A 27,322-nucleotide genomic window follows, 5' to 3' on the forward strand; every position below is an offset into this window, starting at 1 on the left:
TAACTGTACTTGACAGGTTTCCAATACTTTTCCTCATCTCTAACATCACCACCGCTGTTATATTTCCATACCTTACTTGGCTGCTGCACAGCTGTTGCCGTGATGGTGTTTTAATCTTGCGTGTAGCAGTGTAGCAAGGAAATGCTGTGGCCTGTCTAAACAGGGTTTTCAGCTGGGTGGAGGATGTATCCATCTGAGGTCTCTGGTGACATTAGTCACAGTAACAGTTGATCATAAGAGGCGTGAAGGATGCTACAGTGAGCAGTGGTTTATGGATTTCAGTAAGAGAAAGAGAGACAGGAAGTGGCAGGAAAGATGAGATTAGATCAGCTAGAGTCAGCTGACTGCTCTGTGTTGTGGATAGTCTATCTGGAATAGGCGCGAGTCAGCGAGAGGGAAAAAGGGGAAGGGAGGGGGAAGCTGTACCATCTGAGCTGAATGTATAATCAAGCATCTGCCTCCAACATGTGAATGGTTACAGCTTTCCAGCGAGACTGAGGGAGGGAGGGAGGGAGTGAGCAAGTGAACGCGTTAGCTGGGAGGGAGGGTGTGTGCGTGTGATCACGGAGTAATCTGCCTGCGGATGGATGGAGAGGGGAGAGATGGAGAGCCGATCGCTACTACGCGAGGCAGGCACCAGGCACCTCAGCCCCCGCCTCGACTGGGAGCGACGAGGACAAGCAGGTGGCATCGCTAACGTGACAGTCTTCCCACAGCACCCCTCCACCTTCCCACGATCCCTCCTCAGTAGCAGCACTGCAGCTCCTGTGTATTTTTTGCGTTCTGTACAGAGATATTTACTGTAATAGTGGCTGTCAGTACGTGGACTTGATTCTTTGGGTTTTGACCATCTTTAATGTATTCTGGTCTTTTACTTTCCCTCCCTTTCTCTCAATTTTTTTGCTACGTGGGTTTGTGATGTAATGGCTGCAATTTTTGCAGGGAATCACTAGTCTGGTAAGCAGATCAATCCTACATACATGTTGATTATGTTGTTTTGTTCATTTATAAATGTCATGCATGTCATTGTATTTCAGTTGGTTGTTGATTTCCTGTCCCTTGTCATTTTCAGATTACTGTCATGATGTCTCTGGTTATGTGTAGCATAGTACAGTGTAGTTTGTGGAATGTCTCGATTGCAGTAGCGTAGGGATTGTGTGACCTGTTTGATTTAGGCGTGTGGGTAATTCTCAGTTATATCCAGAAAGCATATTTGCTATGCCTCGCCCCTTTCTTCTCATTTTTCTCTTTTCCTATGATGAACTTTGTCCTCTGTAACAAGGCATCTGTGGCATTTCATGAAAGGAGAGGCAAAGTCCCCTACTACTGATATCGGATTCAGTTTGTATTGTTATGCAAAAGGAATGTAACTCTGTATGATGGGTTGAAAGTCCACTCTACATGGACTCCGTCTTGTATTGGAAGCCAACATATCCGAGTAAGACAAACAATATGGAGCCTGGTATTTGTTTTCAATCTGACGTTCCTCAAACTGAATTCCTGTGATATAGTAATTTACCTGGAACTCTGGATTTTGACATGATTACGGAGGTCAGATTTAGTGCCATTGCTAACCAGGGCAATCGTTCACATCTGGCTTCAGTGTCACTTCGGTCACGTGTGGTGACCCGAACGGTGGGTGACCACTTTCTTCTTACTCTGAATTGATAATTATTATTATTTTAGGCTGGCTGGTGCTTCCTTTGGAGATCTGTCTGTGTCTGAAATGGAGGCCTCTCTTGCTTTCCAGCACCATAATAAAATTTAAAGGGAAGGAATTACCTGTTTGCTTCCAGCTGAGATCAGATCACAGCTGTTTTTTTTTCTTACTGACATACACAACAGAAACTCTGTAGTTTAGTCAAATTAATTGCTGTAGGTGTATTTTTGCTCTGAACTGTCAGCTTTGTATATTGTGAATATTATACAATTCTCAAGCACTTGGTGCACCAGAGTACAGCTCACACTTCTGACCTGTCAAACTCCCACATGCAAATGTAATGCTGTCCACCCACTCAGAAAGAACTATTTGTAGGAAATCATGTTTTCTCTTTAAAGTGAATGTGACAGTGAATGCTATTAAAATGTACCTAATTCTTTTTTTTTTACAGGCCTATTCCCAAGATGCCTACCTTAAGGGTCATGATGCATACAGTGGAAATGCCCGCCATATCCCGGAGCCACCCCCTATATGTTACCCTCGAGTAGACTGTAAGCCCCCGGGGATGGCCCAGGCCACTGAGACATTAGCCCCGGGGGTTGTACCATCGGATCTAGGATATCGTGTGGAAATACCAGTACCTCCCTCCCCTCCACCACCAATTCCAAAGACACAGACTGCGGTATGTGTGTGCAATGAAAGTGTTCGGACAGTTGTGTTACCTCCTGATGTTCACATGGGCCGTATGGTTCCGGGTCATAGGGGGGACTATGGTCTAGTAGGCCCAGATCCAGTGCTGATCAGAGCCAGGCCTGGTACGGTATCTGGTGGTCGTCCACCATACCTCCACCCTCGCAAAGCTGACATGTTTCCTTCAGGTTACCATGGTGATCATTATGCCATTCCACCTACACACTATGCGCCTTCCTCCATCAACTCCCCTGCTATCCACCAGAACATTGACTGGCGGACTTACCAGACATACCGGGAATATATTGATAATAAAGGTCTTCACACTTACAGTCGGACTATACAGGAGCGTTTAGACAGCCTGCGAACTCCATCCCAAAGTCTCCATGGTGGCCCTCACTGTGGACCCCAACCTGGCTGGGGCAATAAGTTACGCCGCAGAAGCACGTCTCATGAGCGGGCTTACCAGGGCCCTTCTGTGCTTCCTCCCCGTAGCGCTTCACAAGATAGGATGAGTGGGGCGGAGAGAGCAGCCCACGCCAGGGACTGGCCTCCTCGGAGTGTGTCCTCTGACGGCCTCATGCGGAAGCCCCATGCTCATTCGTCAGACTATGTGGAACATGAACTGGTTTCTGCCGCACCATGGGCTGCTGTGGATAGGCCACTGTATGGCAGAGGAGACCAGAGGAGTCGTCCTAGTAGACAGTCTCTCCCACCACGGGCGGTCCTTTACCGTCCACCAACAGGGTATGGTATGAACATCAGGGGTGTTGCTGGCTCCCATATGCACAGCTCCAGAACAGACATCCCACCCACTGCTGGTTTTCCAGAGCGACCTCGCAATGGAGTAAATCAGGCCAAAGAGCCTCCTTCCAAAGATCAAAGTGGAACTGTTGGAAATCGTATTTCTAATTCTGCATCAAACCATTCAAGAACTAGGGCTGAAACCATGCAGATCCCAGAAACTGGGAAAGAGAATCCAGTGGGATATAGGTCGGCATCTTACTCAACTCCACCTCCTCAGAGGCCACAGGGTGGGGCATCAGCTCAGAGAACACACTCACGGGATGTCAAGGGTTTACCTATAAACGGGTCTAGTCCTGTAGAGGGTGTAGTCCTCCGAGAGAAGCCCCCCACAGGGAAGGGGACCCCACAACCTCTTCGCCATCCCTCATACATCCTTGCAGTGAATGACACGGATGGGTCAGAACCGGCAGGGGGTGGTGTCTGCTGGTTGCCCAACGATGCGCGCCGGGAGATGCACATGCGGAGACTGGGGGAGCGGCTTGACTCCTCCTTCTGCTCCAGTAATCTGGACGAATCACTTGACTCCATTCCCTTCATCGGTAAGTGCACTCATTGTAACCATAGCAACTCTAACCCGGCAACATTCTTGAGCCAGCATTGGGGATTGTTTTAGAGCTACAGCATATATTTTTTTGGTTCAATTGGTTATGTGTAGACGCTGTGTTTTGCAATTAATTTTTTTGGGGTGATCAGTGCATTTCCGTATAATTAATAATGCTACACCTTATGCAATCTCAAACTGTGATCTTTCATAATCATTTCAAATCCTGACCCCATGCATCCAGACAGGAATTTCATAGGCAAATCTTGTTTTGTATTGTTTGTATTTGTGCTCTCAAAGCTTGAGGAGTAAGGGTGTTTTAGCAGGAGGTGCAAATCTAGGCCTGTTAGTGTGGTTGTTTGGGAGTGACTGAAATAGAGTGAGAGTGACTGTGTGTGAGTCATGGTGTTCAGGGAGGAAGTGGCTTTCCCTCATACTCCAATGCCTGAGGATAGGTCTGGAATATTGAGTGATAGTTTAGATGCTCTCTGTCACATTTCATATTTGATGCTTTGGTGTTTTGTGCACTGTTTTTTATATTAGGCATGTACTGTAACTGTTTTTGTGTGTAAGTGTCCAAAATCTCTGTTGCTTATCTTTGATACTGCTTACTCATTTGGGTGAGAATTTTGAAAGTTACTTAAAAAAAATAAATACAATATGTTAAAATGTATATAGCAATACAATTTGAGAAACATTGTGAATATTGCAAGGATTATAATGTGCTTTTCATTTCCCCATTGAATTTCCTAAGTAGCATGTGATTAGACTAATTTCACTATCCCCCTCGTGACTTCAGTAGAAAAATAGCGTTGGTAAGTTCAAACTAGAGCTGCACGATTAATTGTTAAAAGATATCAATCTCGATTCAAACACCCACTAGATCTTATTTGATTGCTGAAATCAGTGACTGACCAGAAAAAATATGTCTGAATAACTCAGGTATAATGTCTTCCAGGCAAAGCTTTATAGGTTGCTGCTAACCTGTTCAATCTCTGTATAAGTTATACATTTATTTCAACTGTTGTTTTTTTTATTTTATGTAAACGACAAAGTGTAATAAGAAGGCATAATGTACCATCACCAGGTCATTGCAAAAAACAACAACAACAAAAACCTGGGTGATACAAAATTACAAGGTTTCATTAAGTTTTGTTATAAAAGAGTTTTGCTTAAAGGGTCACTTCAGTGGTTTAGCATTAGGCTTTGTATTAGAGGGCTGCATTGGGATTGAGTCCCGCCGGGTCCCGCGGGACCCAACGCAAATCTCGCGGGAGCGGGCAGTTTGAATTTTGCTGCGGGCGGGAATGGGCGGCTAAAAAAAACACCGCGGGAATCGGCGGGATAGGGAGGTTGCCTAACGGCATGATGGAGAAGATGTCAATAGATGATGTAGAAAAGAACCTCAAACGAGGTATTTACAGCACAAAAGCTAAGCAAGGAAAGTCTGACATTTGGAGAAGTTTCTCAATTGTTTTGGTAGGCAAAATCATGCGGTATAACGTTATATGTATTAGGGATGGGTCGCGATTTTCGAATATTCGATTAGTTATTTAATTATAGAATATCGAATAGTATGTGCGATTATCGTCCAAAAAAAATCCCCATGTTGTCGGTGCTGATGTGGTGCTGACGCGTTCATGTAACCAGAGGCGCTACCAATAACGCTCCTAAAAGCTGCCAGTCAGCTCTCAGGGTGTTTTATACTGGACACGTTTGCTGCGGTTCGAGTCTGATTGTTCCCTCCGCCTCCGCAGTGTTGGTCTGGTTTCACACTCAACTTGAACCCTGGTGCGTTTGCGTTCATCTTACGTCATTACAGACGTGCACGGGAGTGATAGAAAACAGAACGCGGGTCAATATGGGCTTTTTTCAATTAATTTGGTGCTATTATGTGCAGCTGAGTAAACGACACTTGGGTTTACCGTATGTGTGTCGCGTGAATGCGGCTTTGCTGCTTGCAAACAGACTCTTTTGAGGAGACGGTGAATTGCCATTCATTTGCTGCCCTGATTGCACTCTATGCGCGAATACACTGCAGGTTCGCTCTCGCGATCGTATCCAGGGTAAATCATCAACACTATCATCTCTTACGTGTATGTTATTGAACTAATGACATTGTAATCGGCTAAAACGCATGAGCTGGTTACTTTCTTCCAGAACAAGTGCGCACCCACGTGAATCGCGGCTCAGCTCCGAGAGCAACCGAACTCCGGTTGTGTGTTCTCGGGTTCGGTACCTCAGTGCACACCAAGCTCTGTAGGTCAGCTTTCACATTAGCAATTTTTCATGCTAACCGTGCCCCATTCCGAACAAAAATGCCAGAGTTAAAACGCCCTGAGACAACAGAAGAATAACACATCGTCTCACGCGCACGCTGTAGACTTGTGGCATTTATCAGGTAACTTGTGGCGATGTCACATTACAGTCATATGTTTCAGCATGTTACAATAAATATATGGCTTGAGTTGATATAGCCTATTCCCTAATGAATTAAACAGTTTGTTATCCTACAGATTGAGAGCGTGAATGGTCTCTCTCCCTCTCTCTCTGTTTATACGCGTGTAGCCTTTACATGCGTGCATGCGGGGGAGGAGTTGCGATTTTCGAATAAAAATCGAATAATTCCCAGCGATCGTCGAATATAATTTTTGCTTGAAATGCCCATCCCTAATATGTATCCACATATTGCGCAGCTGGCAAATACATAGCTACTTGATCATACCTCACCAAAAACATTCAGCACTCCCTGCAGGTCAAGTTGACTGTTTGGTGTTTTTGACAAACAATACATAGAAGTTTAGTGAGTGTAAATGGATTGTTTCTAAATGTCCGTTTGCTATTTTGTGTTCACATTACGTTCTGTTGAAGCATGTTTTCTCAGGTTTCCTTTCGAAACGTACGTCGGAACTGACCGACGAATTGGGATCTGTTTTTTGTTTCTCAATCTGGTTTTCTGTTTTGCAAAGCAGTCTATTTTTATGTGCAAAGTTTTTGATAAAAACGAAATTATATTTGAATGTATTTGTCTTTTTTTTTTTACATGCAGGCCAGGGAAACGAAACAAACAACCCCATGAATCTCTTTAATAATATCAATACAAATACGTGTTTTTTTTTTTCCTGCGGGACGGGAGAAGACACAAAATCAATGCATCTCTATTATTGTGCGGGAATAAATTCTCAGAGTTTTGCGGGTGCGGGCGGGAGTGGACATGCATATTGCGGGAGCGGGCGGGAGTGTAACACATACGTTGCGGGAGCGGGCAGTAATGGTCAGAAATTCGGCGGGTGCGGGCGGGAGCGGGATGAAGAAAACAGTCCCGCGCAGGGCTCTACTTTGTATCAGTAGAAACCCGGTAGTATATTTAAATTATGGTACTTTCCCCCCTCATGTCCCCCTGAGACGAGAGAATTATGCATTTTATTTCTGGAAAAAATCCTCCGATGACGCAAATATCGTCATTTTGCGTCATCGGAGGATTTTTTGGCCAGAGGCAAAGACTACAGCCAGTAGAGGGAGCTGTTCCGCATGTTATTAACCCGCCCATAGGGGAGAGATCTCACGCACAGAATGTAAGACACAGATGGCTGAACGGACATTCATAATAACGGAGCGCGGTGCAGAGTAAAGTGAGTGTTTCAACTTTTCAATGAATTCCTGTGATAGTTTAGCTTCCATATGCGATCTGAAAACGTGCCAGACTGGCGCTTAATGTTAACTTTTACCTCTGCTCTGCTCAGCTCTCCGTGTGAATGAAATCTGACACTGCTGCATCTGTGACGTGACTTTCGTTCGGCTCACTCACACTTTATTGAAAAGACACGTTCAGTTTTTAATTGTAGTGTTTATTCTCTAACTGAACGAAATGATTGTATTACTATGAAGATCAAAACCACGGTGTACGGAGTGGCCTCGTAGGGCAGCGAAGCAAGTGCATTCTGGGAGTTGTTGTCTTTCAGCCACATGAGACAAAAATACATTTTCTGTCTTTTCTCAGTCTAGGAGGCACCAAATTCAAAAATAATTTCATATTTCTACTACATAAATGACCCAGTTTAAATACAAAGCTTAAAGGAGCTGTATGTAGCACTGTGGCCAAAACTGGTACTGCAATCACTTTCAAATTACTGTAGACCGGTGTATCCCCTCTCCCCCTCCCCCTGACTCGAGGTTGCCAGATAGGCTGCAGGATCCAGCAGGAACGTAGGCTGCTACAAGGAGCTTTCAATGGCAAGTGACGAGGTTCTTTTTCTTTCTGTTAATTATGTTTATGCTTCAAGAGCGATGTTTTGTGAAGTAATTATGAATCTTAAAAATTTACTAATGGTGATTAGCCAAATATAATCCCACAAGAAAAAATACTATAGTAAAATTACAGCAAAGCTAAATAACATTAGCAATGGTCATACAGGTCAACTTGCAGCATGTTTTGTCCACTATATATGCGAAGAACGAATGAGGAATATTTTTTACCGAGGTAACGTTAGGCTACTGTCTCAAATACGTTTTCACATTGCCATAATAGGCGTGCTAATGTTGTTTTCCTCAGCGTCCCAGCATAATGACAGAGAAACGGGCTCTGATAATGCATTAATAATTTTAGCAATGACGACTCGCCGTTTTTATTTACCAAACAATTCCTTAACGTTACCTTTTCAATTCAATGACCCGCCTCCTCTATCTGCGCTAACCTAACGTTACTTTGCACGGACATGCATAACTTTGTTCGACTGTCATGAATATTTGAAATGTCCATTTACATTAAGTACAAGTTAGCCAAACATAGATGAACCTTACCTGTCCAGCAGAAAATTAGCTACGTTGGCATCAGTCTTCAAATTATTCTCCGTTTTCAGCCGTCTCCATCTTTCAAAGGCATCTCTTATACAAATCCTTGTTTTATTTCGGACACTGTCACGACGTTTTTCTGATTCATAACGAGGTCGTATAGGTTTCGTAAAGTTAGACATTGTTTATCCAAAAAGTTTGTAGCTGCAGCTGTGGTAACTAGAGCAGAGCTGGCAACCCGAATGCAGAAACACTACGGACTTCGTGATTGGTAGATAGGTGGAGGGTGGCGCTTCAGGCCAAAACACATGTCAACATCAACATCAGTTGAGGGCTGCAACTTCACTTTTAAAATGACAATATCTTGTGTTTATTCTCTAACTGAACGAAATGATTGTATTACTATGAAGATCAAAACCACGGTGTACGGAGTGGCCTCGTAGGGCAGCGAAGCAAGTGCATTCTGGGAGTTGTTGTCTTTCAGCCACATGAGACAAAAATACATTTTCTGTCTTTTCTCAGTCTAGGAGGCACCAAATTCAAAAATAATTTCATATTTCTACTACATAAATGACCCAGTTTAAATACAAAGCTTAAAGGAGCTGTATGTAGCACTGTGGCCAAAACTGGTACTGCAATCACTTTCAAATTACTGTAGACCGGTGTATCCCCTCTCCCCCTCCCCCTGACTCGAGGTTGCCAGATAGGCTGTAGCTGCAGCTGTGGTAACTAGAGCAGAGCTGGCAACCCGAATGCAGAAACACTACGGACTTCGTGATTGGTAGATAGGTGGAGGGTGGCGCTTCAGGCCAAAACACATGTCAACATCAACATCAACATCAACATCAACACTTTTAAAATGACAATATCTTGGCCGGACAACCGTTGTCAGTGATAAAAGTATTTGAAATTAACAAGATTTCTTAATGTCTAGTGACATATCAGGGCCATTTTATGATTAATTGAAATACATTTCTTAGATACAGTTCCTTTACTGCTAAATCACTGAAGTTAACCTTTAAATGACTGGTTTACTCTGTTATCTATTACACTAGGAATTAGGGCTGCACAATTAATCAAATTTCGAATCGATTAAGAATTACGGATGCCACAATTCCACTTGCATTATTCTGCATGCTTACTAGGTGTGTTTAGAGTTTACGTTGTGAGAGGCGAATCAAGACTACTTCAGAGTAGGGGACTAACCCAGTAGAAGCAGTGAAGTGGCGTAAGTGTACACTGACTGGTCGAATGCATGCGAAACACCAGCACCCCATTAAAAAGCTGTGTACACAGCCTATATTTTAACTCCACGAACTAACTCTACAAACATGAAAAACAGTGATCGATGGACCTCTCAAACTTCATTCTAAGGAGAAAATCCTATTATTGTACTATGCATATTTTTCTGAATGGATGTATGGATGCATGTAAATGAAAATTATTAAATGTCATTCTCATTTAGTGAAAATTTTTTTTTTTTTAATTACTCTTTACTTCTTGAGTTAAGTATAGTATACAACAATCATAATGTAAGGCAAGCACATCACGTGTATCTGACCTTATTTAGCAGCATTCATTATGGGATTTGACTGTTTGTAGATTAACCCCCTCGAGCCGCCGCGACCGGCTCTCTTTTTTTCTTATCAGTGCCAAAGAGACTCAAATAACTCTGTCGTTTTTTATCATTCATGCAAGTGTTATACATCATTATATTCTGTTAGGTTTCACTCACGGTCGAGCTGTTATCACGCGACGCGTCTGCCTATCAAAGATTAAAGGGTTAGTTCACCCAAAAATGAAAATTATGTCATTAATTACTTACCCTCATGTCGTTCGACACCCGTAAGACCTCCGTTCATCTTCGGAACACAAATGAAGATATTTTAGTTGTAATCCGATCGCTCAGAAAGGCCTCCAATGGCACAATGGCACTTTACACTCTCAAGACCCATAAAAGGTACTAAAGACGTCGTTACAAAGTCCATCTCATTACAGTGGTTCTACAATAACTTTATAAAGTGACGAGAATAGTTTTTGTGCGCAAAAAAACCCTAAATAACGACTTATATCATGATGACTGATTTCAAAACAAGGCATCATGAAGCTTCAAAGCGTTATGAATCAGTGAGTCGATTCAGCGGTTTGAATCGCCAAAGTCACGTAATTTCAGCAGTTTGGCGGTTTGACACGTGATCCGAATCATGATTCGACTCGCTGATTCATAACGCTTTGAAGCTTCATGATGCCTTGTTTTGAAATCGGTCATCATGATATTTCATGATGTCAAGTTGTTATTTAGGGTTTTTTTGCGCACAAAAACTATTCTCGTCACTTTATAAAGTTATTGTAGAACCACTGTAATGAGATGGACTTTGTAACGACGTCTTTAGTACCTTTTATGGGTCTTGAGAGTGTAACGTGCATTGTGCCAATGGAGGCCTTTCTGAGCGATCGGATTTCAACTAAAATATCTTCATTTGTGTTCCGAAGATGAACGGAGGTCTTACGGGTGTCGAACGACATGAGGGTAAGTAATTAATGACATAATTTTCATTTCTGGGTGAATTAACCCTTTAAGCATGTCAGCGGTATGAGAACAAATAGAGACGTATAGCTGAACTACCCATTGCCAGAAGCGACAATCCCCTTGACTACTGGCCCGCGAACGAAGGCCGCTTTCCATTGAATGCGTGCAGTGTTTCCCCTAGAATTTTTTCCAGCAGCGGTGCTGTTACATGCCGGAGGTTGTTACCAAGCCGCTCGTTGGGGGGTCCGGGGGCATGCACTGCCGGAATAAAAAAAAAAAACCTTAAACCATGACTTCTGGCAAGTTTTGTGGATAGAAATAGACATTTTGAACATTAAAATCCAAATTAAGCTTTTCATTAGTTTAACCCTTTGACTGTCACCCCCCTTTTTGAGAATACACATGAAAATGCACTATCCAAACTTAAAGGGCTGTAATTCAAGAATGCTTTGGAATATAGACCAAAGTTTGGTCTCGTTTTAAAGACGACATTCTGCAGATTATTGCTGAAGTGAAAGCAATTCAAAATATGAAAGAATGAAATAGTTATGGAAGTTTAAATTTACTGTAAATGAAAAATACTGTACTAAATATTTTTTATTTCATTTAAAATATATATTTTACAAAAAAGAATTTACTCTAAAATTACTATAAAATCAAAGCCATATGTCTAACCAATTTGTGTTCCAAATTTGAAGTTGATATCACAAAAATTGAAGTCCCCATGAGATTTTGTTTAGGGTGCTGTACCAAAAATAGCCACCGGGTGTCATTCAAATTCCATTTATTGTTGTTTTGATGCATTTTCCTGTAAATTTCTGTCCAAATATTACTTCCATCACAAAACAGTCACCAAATATGGACCCTTGAGACTCAGACCTTTCCGACAATATGCGTTTTGTCAAGATTGGAAAAGATTTTGAATATAAAGTAGTTAAAATAATTGTTGTAATATGAAACATGACAGCGCCCACTAGGGGAGGAGCCCACTAGAATAATTTAGAGTAACGTTTCCATGGCAACACAATGTCCGATTTCAAAACGGTTTTCACAGGATGAATTTTGAGTTTGTAAGCTTTCAAATGATACCTAATTTGTGATAATTACTTAAATATATGATATGAAAAAAGGCGATCAAAAAAAAGAGCACCAGGCGTCCCACCTGTGGGACGGTGACAGTTAAGAGGTTAAAAGGTGACTAGCTTATAGCCTATTTTACTTCAATAACCTGCAGGGACGTGCAAAAAGTTCCTAAGGGGCAAGGGCTCAAATGTAAGAAAGGGGCAATATGTAAAAAAAAAAAAATGTTTGGATACTATTTTATGTTTTTGCAAAATGTCTCATGCTTATCAAGCCTGCATGATATTTTTTTTTTAACCTTTTTATTAATCAAATATTAAAAAAACAACAACAAAAAAAACATTTTTTTTAAGAGCATCACATATCATACAAGAGCTGCAAGTAATTTTCTCTTTGCCTTTTGTTGTTTGATTCACATTAATGGCTCAATCGTCACCAAGTTTATTAGATGCTGCCCCTTTAAGACGCAGATCTAATATCATTCTCCCTTTTACGCCCATTTAAGCTAAACTGTGTTTAAGTAAATACTCTCCAAGCCTGTAAATTTGAGATATAGGCTATTTTGTTGTGTAGGCTATTTGATGGTTTAGTCACGCGAAGCATGTGCAAGTCGGTCCGTTTCGCAGCGTGCTTACACACACACACACACACACACACACACCCGCCTTGAACTTGGAAACAGCGTCTATTGCGCGGATTATTGTGCTTTTCATTTAATCAAACACGTTCTGCAATTTAGCCAAAGTGGAGAGTGCATTTGACAACAATCACGGATTGTGTTGAATCTGATGTTAAATGCATGTTTGGGGAGAAATGACAGCGCGCGCTGTGAAGGGAAGGAAGTTGAGCATAGTTTATAATAGTTTTACATCATATCTTCTTTTTTTAATCCTTGGAAGCGAAAATAAAATAAGATTAAAATCACAGCCCTGTGTGAAAGTGTAAGCAGACTAAATTTTTGTTTAGTTCTCTTGCCATCGTCAATCTCTCTCTCTCTTTTACAGTGTGTAAGTGAATGTCGTGATATTACTGATCATGTGAAGATTTTGCAGTGGCGCTGAAAATCCAGCGGTGGCGCTGCGCCGCTGTGAATACATTTTAGGGGAAACACTGGCGTGGATTGCACGCAGGTATTTTTCTGCCCCAAGCAGTGTTGCCAAATCCGTGGTTTTCCCGTGGGATGTTTTTCCATGTCCGCGGGTTGAAGCGACCCCAATTAAGTGATATTTAGACTAGAGCCCGACCGATATATCGGCGGGCCGATATTATCGGCCGATATTAGGCTTTTTCCAAACTATCGGTATCGGCATTTATGATGGCCGATAAATGAATATAAAAAATAAAAAAAAAACGGACGAAACACAGCTCAAACACATTGAGTGTTGGCGTTTCATAGTTTGTCCACCAGAGGGCACACTACAACGTGCCGGCTGGCAACACCACCAGTTGATCCAGCAGAGTCATACTGAGCGTCAGCGCTCTGAGCGCTGCATTCACAACACAGATCATCCGTGAAGTGCATGTAAGTTGGCAACAAGACATAAATTGCTTGAATTGAATAACAACTAAAAGAACATCCCCATCAGTTCTCTTAACTCAAATAACTTGACACTATTTGTAACTGCCAAGTCCAGTTTTGCTGTTACATGTAAGCCAAGAGAGCTGGTAATTACGCTAGGTTACAGTTGACTGACTAAGTTTACCTCGGACAATGTGACTGAATAAGATATATATTTCTTTAATAGTCTGACAGTTTGACAGCATGAGATGTATCATCTCTCCCCTGCCCGTTATTTTGAAAAAGTATACATATTTCTAAATTATAACTTATCATAGACGCTAACCACAAAGCTAGCTAATGCCATGGCTATCAGTGGAAGACCGCTAACATTAATGCGCCTTGGAAATCACAACAAACTTATTCTGCCTAAATAAAGTAATGATTACTGTATTTATAACTAGTATATTTGTAGTTCCAGTCCCTGCATTGTAAATCTTAAGTTAAGCACGTGAGGAGTTAACGAAAGTGCATGACTTCGTTCAGACGCCGCATTAACAAATCAAATAATGGATTTACTGCATTTCTGAGTAGTAGATTTTAGAAGGCAGGCAGCAAATGATGATTGAAAATGGTTTGTTGTAGCTTGATGGATAGAATTAAAAGAGTGCATGTAAAGGGATAAGCAAGTTGACATTGTAATTAATAAGGTAGCTCATATTTATACTGTATATAGTTTATATTTTGCTGTTGTTGTTATTTATCAGAACTTCTAGAACTTAACTGAATATTTTTTTTTCCTGTCTTGCTCAGTTATATTTATGAAGCTTACCACATCTATTAATACTGGTAACTTTGATTTTTTGTTTTTGTTATTGTGTTTTCGTCCAAACGACTTTAAGTTTCATATCTTAAGTTTGTATTTTTATACATTTTATTTATCAGAACTTTAATATATTTTTTTGTTCCTCTGTTCTGTTGTGACAATAAAACAAACAAGTTTATTTTTAAACTGCATTATCATATTATTTTAGAGAGGCTGAGGGATCATGAATAACTACAAATAACTAATGTATAAGGGAAATAAGTTTAAGTGTTTTTTACGCGTTTTATTTATTTATTTATTTTTAATATATATATATCGGCTGATATATCGGAATATCGGATTTTTAAGTGACCAAATATTTGTATCGGTATCGGCCTTAAAAATCCTTTATTGGTCGGGCTCTAATTTAGACCTAGGAATGCGAATTTTAGTAGGCAACCCTGCCAAAAAAACACATTTTACCCCCCAAATGCCATTTCCGCCGAAGAACAGTGACAGACAGTGAGAGATTCAGTGCAGCATCTCATGTTCTTAATGAGAACCATTCTGTGATTGTTTTTTTGTGCAGTTATTCAGATAATTGTGGATCTTTTTTTTGCACAACTGTTAAAAAAATATTTTATGTGATGGAACATAAAACTTGAAGAATAATATTAGGCCTATTTGGTATTATTATTTATATTTATTGTTAAAAATAGTTTAGGTTTTGTTATGTAACTTAATAAAAGTTTGATGATTCTATTGGTTCCAGATTTTTTCATTTCAGATGTATATATACAGTGCCCTCCACAATTATTGGCACCCCTGTTTAAGATGTGGTCGTGGACTTCTAAAAATTCTCCTTTTTTTTAAACAACATAGAACCCAAATGCAAAAAAAGACAAAAATCCAACCTTTCATTTTATTACATTACTTTGGTGGTAAAAAAAAATCACACATTTAGAAAAAAACTAAAACTTGAAATCATGTGTCCCACAATTATTGGCACCCCTGATGTTAATTCTTTGTACAACCCCCTTTTGCCAACAAGACAGCACTTAATCTCCTCCTATGACATTTCACAAGATTGGAGAACACAGAGAGAGGGATTTTTGACCATTCTTCTTTGCACAATCTTTCTAGATCATCCAGTGTCCTGGGTCCTCTCTTATGCACTCTCCTCTTTAGCTCGCCCCACAGGTTTTCAATTGGGTTGAGGTCTGGGGACTGAGATGGCCATGGGAGGACTTTGAGTTTGTGACTGCTGAACCATTTTTGTGTAGATTTTGCCACATGTTTTGGATCATTATCCTGTTGAAAGACCCAATGACAACCCATCTTCAGCTTTCTGGCAGAGGCCATCAGGTTTTTATTTAAAATGTCCTGGTAGTGCAAAGCGTTCATAATGCCATGCACCCTAACAAGGTTCCCAGGGCCTTTGGAAGAGAAACAGGCCCACAGCATCACAGATCCTCCACCATACTTCACGGTGGGCATGAGGTGCTTTTCGGCACACTCATCTTTTGTTTTAGGCCAGACCCACTTAGAGTGTTTGTTGCCAAAAAGCTCAATCTTAGTCTCATCTGACCAAAGCACACGATCCCAGTTGAAGTCCCAGTACCGCTTAGCAAACTCCAGACGTTTACGTTTGTGAGTGTTAGTGAGAAAAGGCTTTTTTCTTGCATGCCTCCCAAACAGCTTGTTGGCATGTAGAGAGTGTCTGATGGTTGTTTTGGAGACTTTGTGACCCCAAGATGCCACTCTTTGATGCAATTCTGTGACAGTGAGCTTAGGACATTTTTTTACTTCTCTTACCATCCTCCTCATTGTGCGTTGTGGCAATATAAACTTGGGACCTCTTCCAGCCTTGTTTGTCACTGTTCCAGTTGTTTTAAACTTCTTAATGATTCCTCTGACTGTAGATACGGGCAAGTTAAGGCGAGTGGCTATTTTCTTGTAGCCATTGCCTGACTTATGAAGGTCGACACACATCTGCCTTACTTGAATGGTGTGTTCTCTTGTCTTTGCCATGTTGACAAATGAGTAAGAGAATTAGGCCTCTGTGTCACGTAATTTTTATACCCCAGGGAAACAGGAAGTCATGAATTACTAATTAAAAGTTCCTAGATACCCTGACCAACTTTAGCAACTACAGAAAAATATATTTAAAAAAAAAATCAATTAAATTTTTCAGAGGAATTGTTAGGGGTGCCAATAATTGTGGGACACATGATTTCAATTGGTTTTTTTTTTTCTAAATGTGTGATTTTTTTTTACCACCAAAGTAATGTAGTTAATGTAACTTGTACTTTTTCTCTTTTTTTGCATTTGGGTTCTATGTTGTTTAAAAAATAAGGAGAATTTTTTGAAGTCCACGACCACATCTTAAACAGGGGTGCCAATAATTGTGGAGGGCACTGTATATACATATACATACACACTCACTCACCTAAAGGATTTTTAGGAACACCATACTTATACTGTGTTTGACCCCCTTTCGCCTTCAGAACTGCCTTAATTCTACGTGGCATTGATTCAACAAGGTGCTGAAAGCATTCTTTAGAAATGTTGGCCCATATTGATAGGATAGCATCTTGCAGTTGATGGAGATTTGTGGGATGCACATCCAGGGCACGAAGCTCCCGTTCCACCACATCCCAAAGATGCTCTATTGGGTTGAGATCTGGTGACTGTGGGGGCCATTTTAGTACAGTGAACTCATTGTCATGTTCAAGAAAGCAATTTGAAATTATTCGAGCTTTGTGACATGGTGCATTATCCTGCTGGAACAGGTCAGACATGGTCTGGATGGACATGGTCAGAAACAATACTCAGGTAGGCTGTGGCATTTAAACGATGCCCAATTGGCACTAAGGGGCCTAAAGTGTGCCAAGAAAACATCCCCCACACCATTACACCACCACCACCAGCCTGCACAGTGGTAACAAGGCATGATGGATCCATGTTCTCATTCTGTTTACGCCAAATTCTGACTCTACCATCTGAATGTCTCAACAGAAATCGAGACTCATCTGACCAGGCAACATTTTTCCAGTCTTGTGCAAATTGTAGCCTCTTTTTCATATTTGTAGTGGAGATGAGTGGTACCCGGTGGGGTCTTCTGCTGTTGTAGCCCATCCGCCTCAAGGTTGTGCGTGTTGTGGCTTCACAAATGCTTTGCTGCATACCTCGGTTGTAACGAGTGGTTATTTCAGTCAAAGTTGCTCTTCTATCAGCTTGAATCAGTCAGCCCATTCTCCTCTGACCTCTAGCATCAACAAGGCATTTTCGCCCACAGGACTGCCGCATACTGGATGTTTTTCCCTTTTCACACCATTCTTTGTAAACCCTAGAAATGGTTGTGCGTGAAAATCCCAGTAACTGAGCAGATTGTGAAATACTCAGACCGGCCCGTCTGGCACCAACATCCATGCCACGCTCAAAATTGCTTAAATCACCTTTCTTTCCCATTCTGACATTCAGTTTGGAGTTCAGAAGATGGTCTTGACCAGGACCACACCCCTAAATGCATTGAAGCAACTGCCATGTGATTGGTTGATTAGATAATTGCATTAATGAGAAATTGAACGGGTGTTCCTAATAATCCTTTAGGTGAGTGTGTGTGTATATATATATATATATATATATATATATATTAGTATACGTTTTTAAAAGAAGCCATTTTCGGCTTCAGTTTCGGTTTTCGGCCAAGTGCATCCTAAATTTTCGGTTTCGGCCCAGAATTTTCATTTCGGTGCATCACTACAGACAATAGCCTTAGCGCTGCATTGCACGCCTCTCATAAATTAACTTAAGATGGAAATTATATTTGAGTATTAATTGCCTTTTTTTTACAATGAATTTCGTTTTGTATAAATTGTATCTTAATTTTAATCAATGTTTTTAAAACGAATTTTGCTTCATATTGATGTTTAAATATTATACCCTATGTTGTTGTTTTTTTTTTTGTTATTTAGAAAGTTAATTGCTTTCTTTAAACTGAATTTCGTTTTGTATAAATTGTATCTTAATATTAATCAATGTTTTTCAAACGAATTTTGCTTCATATTGATGTTTAAATATTATACCCTATGTTTTAGTTTTTTTGTTTGTTTTTTAGAAAGTTAATTGCTTTCTTTAAACTGAATTTCGTTTTGTATAAATTGTATCCTAATTTTAATCAATGTTTTTAATATATTTGATATAATATAACAGGCTGGTATAATGCATATTTTAGTATATTTGATACCAATATAGCAGACAATTGCCTTAGCGCTGGCTCATGCATTTCACGTGTTTCTGACTGAAGCTGTAAATGGTCTTTGAGTATTTTGTGTATTTGATCTTTTACAAATGATTCAGAAAATATTTGCTATTGAAATGACTGGGAAAAAGTGTCCCAATCAACCTAAAGTCACCAGATACTATTTGAAATCAAAATTGCATTGCATTGTTGTTTTAAATCCCAAATATTTTACTTATAACATTCATCATTACCAATTGTCACAATATTACAGTTTTTTTTGGCTGCTCTTTCAAAAACATTTCTGATTGAAATCTTGTTTCTTTTTTGGCAGATAATTTAGCTTGCTTTAAGTAAAAACTTTAAATAAAAAACATTTAGATTTCCCCCCCAGAAAACTATTTTTTTTTACTGTTACTGTACTTATCTAGTAAACCTAAAATCTAGTAGGCCTACCTACTAGACGAATCAGCGAGTCGAATCATGATTCGGATCGCTTGTCAAACCGCCAAACTGCTGAAATCACGTGACTTTGGTGCTCCGAACCAATGAATCGACTCGCTGATTCGATATGCTCCAAAGCTTCATGAAGCAGTGTTTTGAAATCGGTTATCACTATACAAGTCATTATTTAGTTTTTTTTTGGCGCAGAAAAAATATTCTCGTCGCTTTATAATATTAATATTGAACCACTGTACTCACATGGACTGATTTAAATATGTTTTTAGTACATTAATGGATCTTGAGAGTGTAAATTTCATTGCTGCCTTTGCGGGCCTCACTGGGCCTTCGGATTTCAACACAAATATCTTAATTTGTGTTCCGAAGATGAACGGAGGTCTTACGGGTGTGGAACGGCATGAGGGCGAGTAATAAATTACATAATTATCATAATTTACTTGCCCACATGTTGTTCCAAAGCTGTAAGACTTTTGTTCATCTTTGGAAAACAAATGAAGGTATCTTTGATAAAATTTGAGTGATTTCTGTCCCTCCATTGACAGCTACGCAACTATCACTTTGACGCTTCAAAAAGAGATTGTAAAACTAATCCATATCAATTTGAGCTGTTTAGTCAAATTTTTTGGGCAATACATGATCGTTTTATATGATGAAAAGATTGAAATTAGACTTTTATTCACATAAACATTGATCAGCAACATAAGCAGAAGCTCAGTCATGCTTGACACGCGAGAATAAACCTCATTGGTTCTTGCGAAAGCTTATATTTCCTGCCCGACATATTGGAAAGACCACATGGACCAACTCTGTTAATGATCTGTTTGTCACAGACTACATGACTTTTCTACTTCCTGTGCAGTTCTTTTTCTGTGAGTAACTAATTCAAATTTGTTCAACCAAGGCTCTTCTCATCGACTAAAGGCCCCAATATACTTCAAGTGAATTTGAAGAATGAACTGCTGTGATGTCATTTCCAATTTCTGCTTGCTGTTTTTTCAATTTTGCTGTGTGTTTTTGTTATTGAAAGGATATTTCCATGTTCATCTAAACGCCACAAAATGTATCGTTGTACACGAGAGTGTATGCCGTATATTTTAGTTTTAGTTAATTTTTTTTATTTTAGGTTTATTTTTTTCAATGTTGAAATACTTTGTCCGGTCTTAACTTAACTTAATATGCACACACCGGGCCACACAGAATCTGTGGACTTTTTTTGTGATTTCTGCACCGAATTATGCAGAATGGTTTTAAATGTGTTAAAAAGATCCAAGAGTATTGGAACTGAAAATATTACAAATAAAATATTAAATATTCACTTCTCAACTTTGATTTAAGGTTTACAATCCAAATCCAAATAGAACAACTTGTTTTTTTTAAACAAAGCTAGAAACTATCTCTTATAGTACATCCATTAAAAGACAGAGCAAATATTGCTTTATCAATTGTATTGTACACAAATCATTAAATAAACAATTTCCTATTCAACAATAGAGCAAAACAAATGAATACCTACCTAGGTAAATAAATTAACTACTTCTAATAGCAATAAATAAGTCATTTTTGCAGGCAAGTGACATTTCCTTAACTCCTCCGCGGTCAATTTTATTTTAAGACATTTTAAAATATAATTTTCTCACCAAAAAAAAAATCACATCAACTGCTACCCCTCACAATCGAGCACGCACAGGTTGTCTGCGCTTCTCAATGACAGGCACTACAATCTGCAGAGTTTTCTGCGGAAGTCTGCGGGCGCAGATTCCATGTGGCCCTCTGCAGGTTGACATCCTTAGGAGTTGTAAACACTATGGCTCTGTAGCATTTCAGCACATTGATCAGTTAGTTTGACTTCTTAATCAACCACTGGCATGGCAAGGCCCAAACCTCAGATTCTTAATTCTAAGTTGCTTTGGATAAAAGTATCTGCTAAATGAATGTAATAGAGGCTGGTTACCTCCTGCCTGCCATCCTCTTAAATTAAGCTAAGTGATTGCTGATGGTATTACGATTCTTGTGTCTTGGAACGAAGCGATCTGTAGGATATCCTAGAGTTCTTCGGCTACGCATGAAGAGGGTTTTACAAACCTTCCCCTCGGCCCTCTTTGAGACGCTGGAGGATGCAGGATCTAGGGCAGTTACTTTAATTTTAGCTGCTCCAGCCCTCTGGCAGCACAGAACAGCTTTGTACTCTAACCTTTTTTTGGCTGAGTCCTACAGAGAAGCTCAAAAGTTTTCAGTTCTCTCAAAAACAGGACATGTCAAATTTTAAGATAAATAAAACTGTCCTCATTCCTAGAAGAAGTTTTAATGTAGACTTCATCAAGACATGCGCTACAGCCTTGACATTTATAAAGCACAATAAAAGCTTTATGTGGTATGGTATATAAAGTTTATAAAGGAAGTCTTAACTTCATGACCTTATAATTATCAAACCATATCAAGCAAGTTTGGGTCATTCCATACTTTTATTGTACAAGACAAAAATATGTTTTGGTCAGTCTCAGGCACTTTTTTTTTTACCCAATGGCAAGAAAATTAACAGGATGAAAATAAAGAGCTAAAGTTAGCCATTGCTTAGTGATGTATTGAGAGTTGGCTAATGTGAGGCTGTCTGCTTGAAGTTAGTTTTATCATTATCATGTCAAATTGAAAAAGGATATTACAACAGACCAGTAACAGGGCTTGACGCTTACTTTTTTCCCAAGGAGCACCTGTGGTTCATTTCAGGATTTATATTCTATAAACAGATTTTGCCATACTAGTGTTATTTTAGTATCACTGAGATACTATATAGTTTATTTTGAATTCAGTTTAGTTCTGCTTCATTTTAATTTTAGTTAAACATTTTAGTAATTCTGTTGTTTTGTCTTTTTTTTGTAGTTCTTGTTGTTGTTTTTTAAATGTTGTTTTACAACTTTTTGTTTTACAAATGTTTTACAAATTTTTAATTAAGTTTTAGTTTGGTACGTCAGGTTAATTTCAACCAAATAAAATTAAGAAAAGTTAACATTTATTTCAAATAAAGAGATTTTTTTATGGTTTTTGTTAACTATAGTAGGGCTGTTTAACGATTAATCGCGTCTAATCACATTTAAAATATTGTTTGGCATAAATGTGTGCTATTCATTGATTGCGAACTGATTTCAAGCAGTCTGAAGCGCTGTTGCGTGAGCCTGTAGAACGTAGAACGCACAACAGCACCACTTTTAGGCTTTGAAAGGTGAAGTGCTCACATTAGGCTTACTGCGATAGTCGGTGATGACGGTGTTACCGGTGTTCAGGCGAAATACCGGTTACATAACTTGCCCACCTCGGCTCCGCCCCCAATGTTGTTTACATTTTCTTAATAGTAATACAATTATTTAGTTCAGTTAGAGAACAGACACTTCTCACCGTCACATCCCTAGCTCACATTTATTTAATGAAATCATAGCCTTTTGAAGTGTAATAATCATATTTGGTAGTATCGCAATTTGTTTTTCTATCCCCAAAATATAATATGCCTTAAAGATAATTTTAAGGCATCTGTATATTGCTATACCATTTAAGGTGTTTTTATGATCTTACATTTAAGAAAACTGATCCGCAGGAATTGTTAATTCGCACACATGCTCCAAAATACATTTTACAGTTCACACATCAATTTGTATTCACAAATGCGTGTGAAATGGTCGCACTGCTGAGCCCTGAGTAACCAGGAATACTGATATATTAATAGGGATGAAACGGTATGGAAATTTCACATCACGATTATAGTGACCCAAATTATCACGGTTATCAATATTATCACGGTTTCTTCAAATTAGATGAAAGTGTTAAAAAAGAACAGATGCACACACTGAAAACATTTCAGCAAGTTTTATATTTAAAAATCAACAAACAACAAATAAATCAAGCAGCTTTATGCACTTTTTAAGCTAGATTCTATGGGATTTCCTTCCTTATAATGGCCGTTGTCAATAGCAATGCATAAATAATAATAATTTGGTGTAAATATAATCTCTAATATTATCTCTGTAAATATATTCTCAAGCAATATTCTCATCAGTGTTCAGCAATGATGCATTTAAATCTAACATATTTTGTGCATTAGCCCAAACAGTATCCTAGTGAAATAAACTCAAAATATGGATATGCATTATTTTATTAAATATAAAAAATACCTGACACCTAGATGAACACTTTACAGCTGGTTTTATGACCGCAAGTAATTTTCTTCAAATGCTATAGAAGTTAGAAACGTGTATAATCTTGTATGTAACTTTAGAGACGGTCCCTAAATTTGCGAATCTTGAACGTAAAGCCGAGTTTATGCCAGTCATATCAGATGTGCTATGGTTCTGCTGTGTTTGTTTGAAGCTATTTTCGCTGCTGAAATAGAACAAAAACAGTCAACCACTGTATGATGAGTGAATCTCCTGCATACATTGCATGTTTTGAGTGAGTGAGAGCGCGCTTTGAACAAAACTCCGGCTAATCTGAACGCCTCTGATTATTAGAAACACGTGTGATTGGTTATAATGCGCAACGCGATTATAACAGATGGCTTTTGAGAAGACTATAATAAGTTCAACCGCCAAAGTGACTAGTGTGAGTGGTAGTAATACCAGACGTAGTTTTGGTATTGAGGTCAAAGTCCACTTGCCTTGCGTTCGCAGATGTGAAGTGTTTCCCCCTATTACACCGACTTTATTCTGGCATGTTTCCGCAGACAGGGTGACCATCTTCCTCAGGACTTGTGTAAAAGCCAAAATATGACCACACCTCAGATTTGGTCCTTTTAGAAGTCTGAACAATTCCCCGGGTGCTGTCACTGCCTTCTGCCATTTCTTCTCATTCAAAAAACAGCGTTGCGCGCTGCACCAGACTGACTGACTCGACAAGATTTACTGCGTGTTTTCAAAATCGTGATAATCATGAGCGGTTTTAATGATAATTAATTTTTAAACGATATTACTAACCGTCAGTAAATTTTATCGTGGTTTATCGTGAAACCGGTAATCGTTCCATCCCTATATATTAATTACCAGTTAAAGCCAAATACATTTGTTTAGTTTTTTTTTTTAAGGTTTTGGTTAAAGAAAGGAAATAATATAGAAACACCTGTAACATTTAGGAGTGAATTGCCAGCTTTCCGTGGAAAAATTTTTGAAACATTGAAATTTTGTGGTCAAACTAATATGAATTCTGTCTTTTAAAATTTATTTTAATATTTTGTTTTATATTTCTTTTTCCAACTTTATTGTAGCAGCTTTTTTGCTCTCTTTGGCATGTATGCATTCATGTACACACAGGGGCTTGCACAGTTGTTTTATTCACATGTTTATCGCTCTGTTACTATGTTTACAGATGAGCCAGCCAGCCCTAGTGTAGACCATGATGGCAGCCACATTCCTGCATCGGCTGTGATCTCTGGAGCTCAGGCTGGAATCTCTGACAGCCCAAGCCCTACCACCCCTAGTCCCCACATGCGCCGGCAACTGTCTCATGACCAAGGTAAGCAATTCTGTATAGATTTCAGTTTATTTGAACAATTATTGCCATCTGACAGCACCATATGAATGGGACAGGGAGCATTTTGTTGAACATGTTACTGATGTTGTATGTTTTTGTCTATCTATGCAGAGTCTCTCAGAAATGCCATTCTGGAATCAGGAACCAAAACGGAGCGCTCAAAATCATACGATGAGGGTTTGGACAACTACCGGGAGGAAGGCCGTGGGTAAGTCTTATTTAAAAGCACCGGATTAAAATTTGGTGATTCCCAATGCTTTAGTTGTAAATGGTTGTTTGGCCTAACATTCTCATTCATTTCCACAGACGATCCAGCAAACCGAGTCTAAGTGTTTTCAGAAAGGTGAGAGGTCCAAAGATGAATTGCATACTTTGATCATAACAAAGCAAATTAGACCGTTATAGACCATTGTTATACGAATTAAGTACTTTTCAAGGATATTCAAGCATTTCACATAACTTTTTCCAGCACTTCAAAAGTTCAAGAGTCTGAATATTATCCAATTTAAATATCATTTTTAATGTAATGACCAAAACAAATTTTTGTTCATCGTTCAAAGTTTGTCCCCATTTGTGTAAAACTTTGTGAAATTTCACTATGTACACTCAACTTAATAAAAAAATTATTAATTAATTATTAACCGTTATCCAAGACTTAACACTAAAATGTAATGTTTGTTCTGGTTTTATAGGCACTTGATGGCCACAAGTCTGATGACTCCAGCTCCAGAAGAGACTCCTCCACTGAGATCTTCAGTGATTCCACCAAGGAGGGTTGGCTGCATTTCCGACAGCTCAACACGGAGAAGGGCAAGGTAGGAAAAGGATCTCGGTCTCTTTCACCAGTAATTTCCCATAGTGCCAAATACATTCAAGAGCATATTGAAGGGAATGATAGTTTTACTGTGATTGTTTCAGGTTACTGATCATGACCAGTTTTTACATTTGTTCCTATCTTTATAGCGAGTAGGAGGTGGTATGCGGACATGGAAACAGATGTATGCAGTGCTGCGTGGACACTCCCTCTACCTCTATAAGGACAAAAAGGAGGGGCTTTCTCACGTCAACTCCCAATTGGAGGATGAGCCTCAATCAATCAGCATCAAGGCCTGCTTGATTGACATCTCTTACAGTGATACAAAGCGAAAGAATGTCCTGCGGCTAACGACTTCAGACTGCGAGTATCTGTTTCAGGCAGAGGGCCGAGAGGACATGCTGTCCTGGATAAGAGTCATTCAAGAAAACAGCAACCTGGATGAGGAGGTTTGTTGACAAAAATGAATAGCGTGGTCTTCTTGGCTACCTTCACTCACACTATAGCTGCATTGGCGAGAGCTTGTGTGAGGAGGTTAAGCGATAACCGTAACGACAGATACGTTTTTATTGGTCATAACTTCTAGAGAGAAATAACTCAGACACTGAACAAGGATGACACTTTCTAGTGCGCATGTTTTGAGCATTTGCTTCAAAAATGAGGAATATTTTGTGCTTTAGACATCATTAATTTATGGCGTGACACCTCTGTTCCATGTAAGATGAAGTGTGTCTGTTGCAACCAATTGATTTTTTTTAAAACAACTTCCAGAGAGATGGTCAAGTGTGGCCATTTGAGCTAATATCCAAAGCAGAATTAAAACCCTTAAGACTAAGTATAAACGGGTCAATGAATGGAAATAAAAACTGACCATGGCTGCATTTTCTTTTTTTTTCTTTCTACTGATCATACCAAGCGTGGATGTTTTATACATAAGCAGTTAAAGAGTATTGCCTGTTGCCATCTTTGCTTATGGTCATTTAGTTGTGAGCATAACGATTTTTTAACCAGTCACCTGAGCCATAACTGCCATGTGACTAATCACTGTAACTGTAGGAAAATGACAACCTGACAAAGCTGGATTGGCTGGTGGCAAATTGGCCTTCTAGTGACTGTCTTGCTGATGCATGAGCTGTGACGTCAAAGGCAGCAGGCAGGGAAAAATCTATTTTATGCTGTGGTCCAGAAATCAGGCACTGGTAAAGCATCTGCTGTATACTGTAAACTATTTGTGCTTTTTGACCACATAATTGTGTATTTTCTGCATCTAGCAGGGGATAACCAGATAATTCTTACCACTCAATCCTTGACCCCCTTCAGAGCAATGATACACACATTTAATACACATTTAAAAAGTCTTGTCCTCATCACACAAAAAATGAGTGGAAAATCATAGCTGATTAATATCATCATGTGAAGTCTGTGGCCCATGTCTGCCCCCACATAGCTGACTGCACAAACATTGTAGAGTTGCATAACTTTGTCAGCTTTTCCTGAAATTAAACCATGAGAAAACCATCTAACACAACAGCGCTTTGTCATCTGCTGAAATCAGTGTTGAGATGAAATTGTTTACTGAAGGTGTGAGGATTATGGGTAGGCTTTCTGTGTTTGCTAGAGGAACTGGTTTTCTTTAATGCTCACAATCAGATTTATGTTGCTGTGCTCAGAGCTTTGCATGTTACCACCAAGCTAATTATTCTTTGTCTTGTATTTTTAGAACGCTGCCGTTACCAGCACTGATTTGATCAACAGAAAGCTCAAGGAGTATATATCCATGAGGTAAAGAACATGTCCTAGAGACCAGCATGTTTGCCTTGCCATATTGGCCATTTCAAATCGTAGTAAGCTGCCTCACTGTTTAGATTGGCAGCATCCTGACTGAAATGT

General features: G+C 39.4%; 1 protein-coding gene across 2 annotated transcripts in view; it reads left to right on the plus strand.

Moving 5' to 3' along the window:
• arhgap21b (Rho GTPase activating protein 21b) overlaps positions 1-27,322 on the plus strand; it is a 92,773-nt gene that overhangs the window by 54,728 nt on the left and 10,723 nt on the right. Inside the window, exons 1-8 of one of the 2 annotated variants that reach the window (XM_079818579.1) lie at positions 560-957; positions 2,112-3,696; positions 24,454-24,600; positions 24,730-24,826; positions 24,925-24,961; positions 25,311-25,433; positions 25,582-25,881; positions 27,153-27,214. In XM_079818579.1, coding sequence (XP_079674705.1) covers positions 2,226-3,696; positions 24,454-24,600; positions 24,730-24,826; positions 24,925-24,961; positions 25,311-25,433; positions 25,582-25,881; positions 27,153-27,214 — 2,237 coding nt within the window. In that variant the 5' untranslated portion in view covers positions 560-957; positions 2,112-2,225. Of the gene's footprint in view, positions 1-559; positions 958-2,111; positions 3,697-24,453; positions 24,601-24,729; positions 24,827-24,924; positions 24,962-25,310; positions 25,434-25,581; positions 25,882-27,152; positions 27,215-27,322 lie in introns of those variants that run through there. The other variant, XM_079818578.1, reaches the window with a different exon arrangement.

This window comes from Gobio gobio (assembly GCF_949357685.1).
Source record: "Gobio gobio genome assembly, chromosome: 6".
Taxonomy (NCBI): Eukaryota; Metazoa; Chordata; class Actinopteri; order Cypriniformes; family Gobionidae; genus Gobio; species Gobio gobio.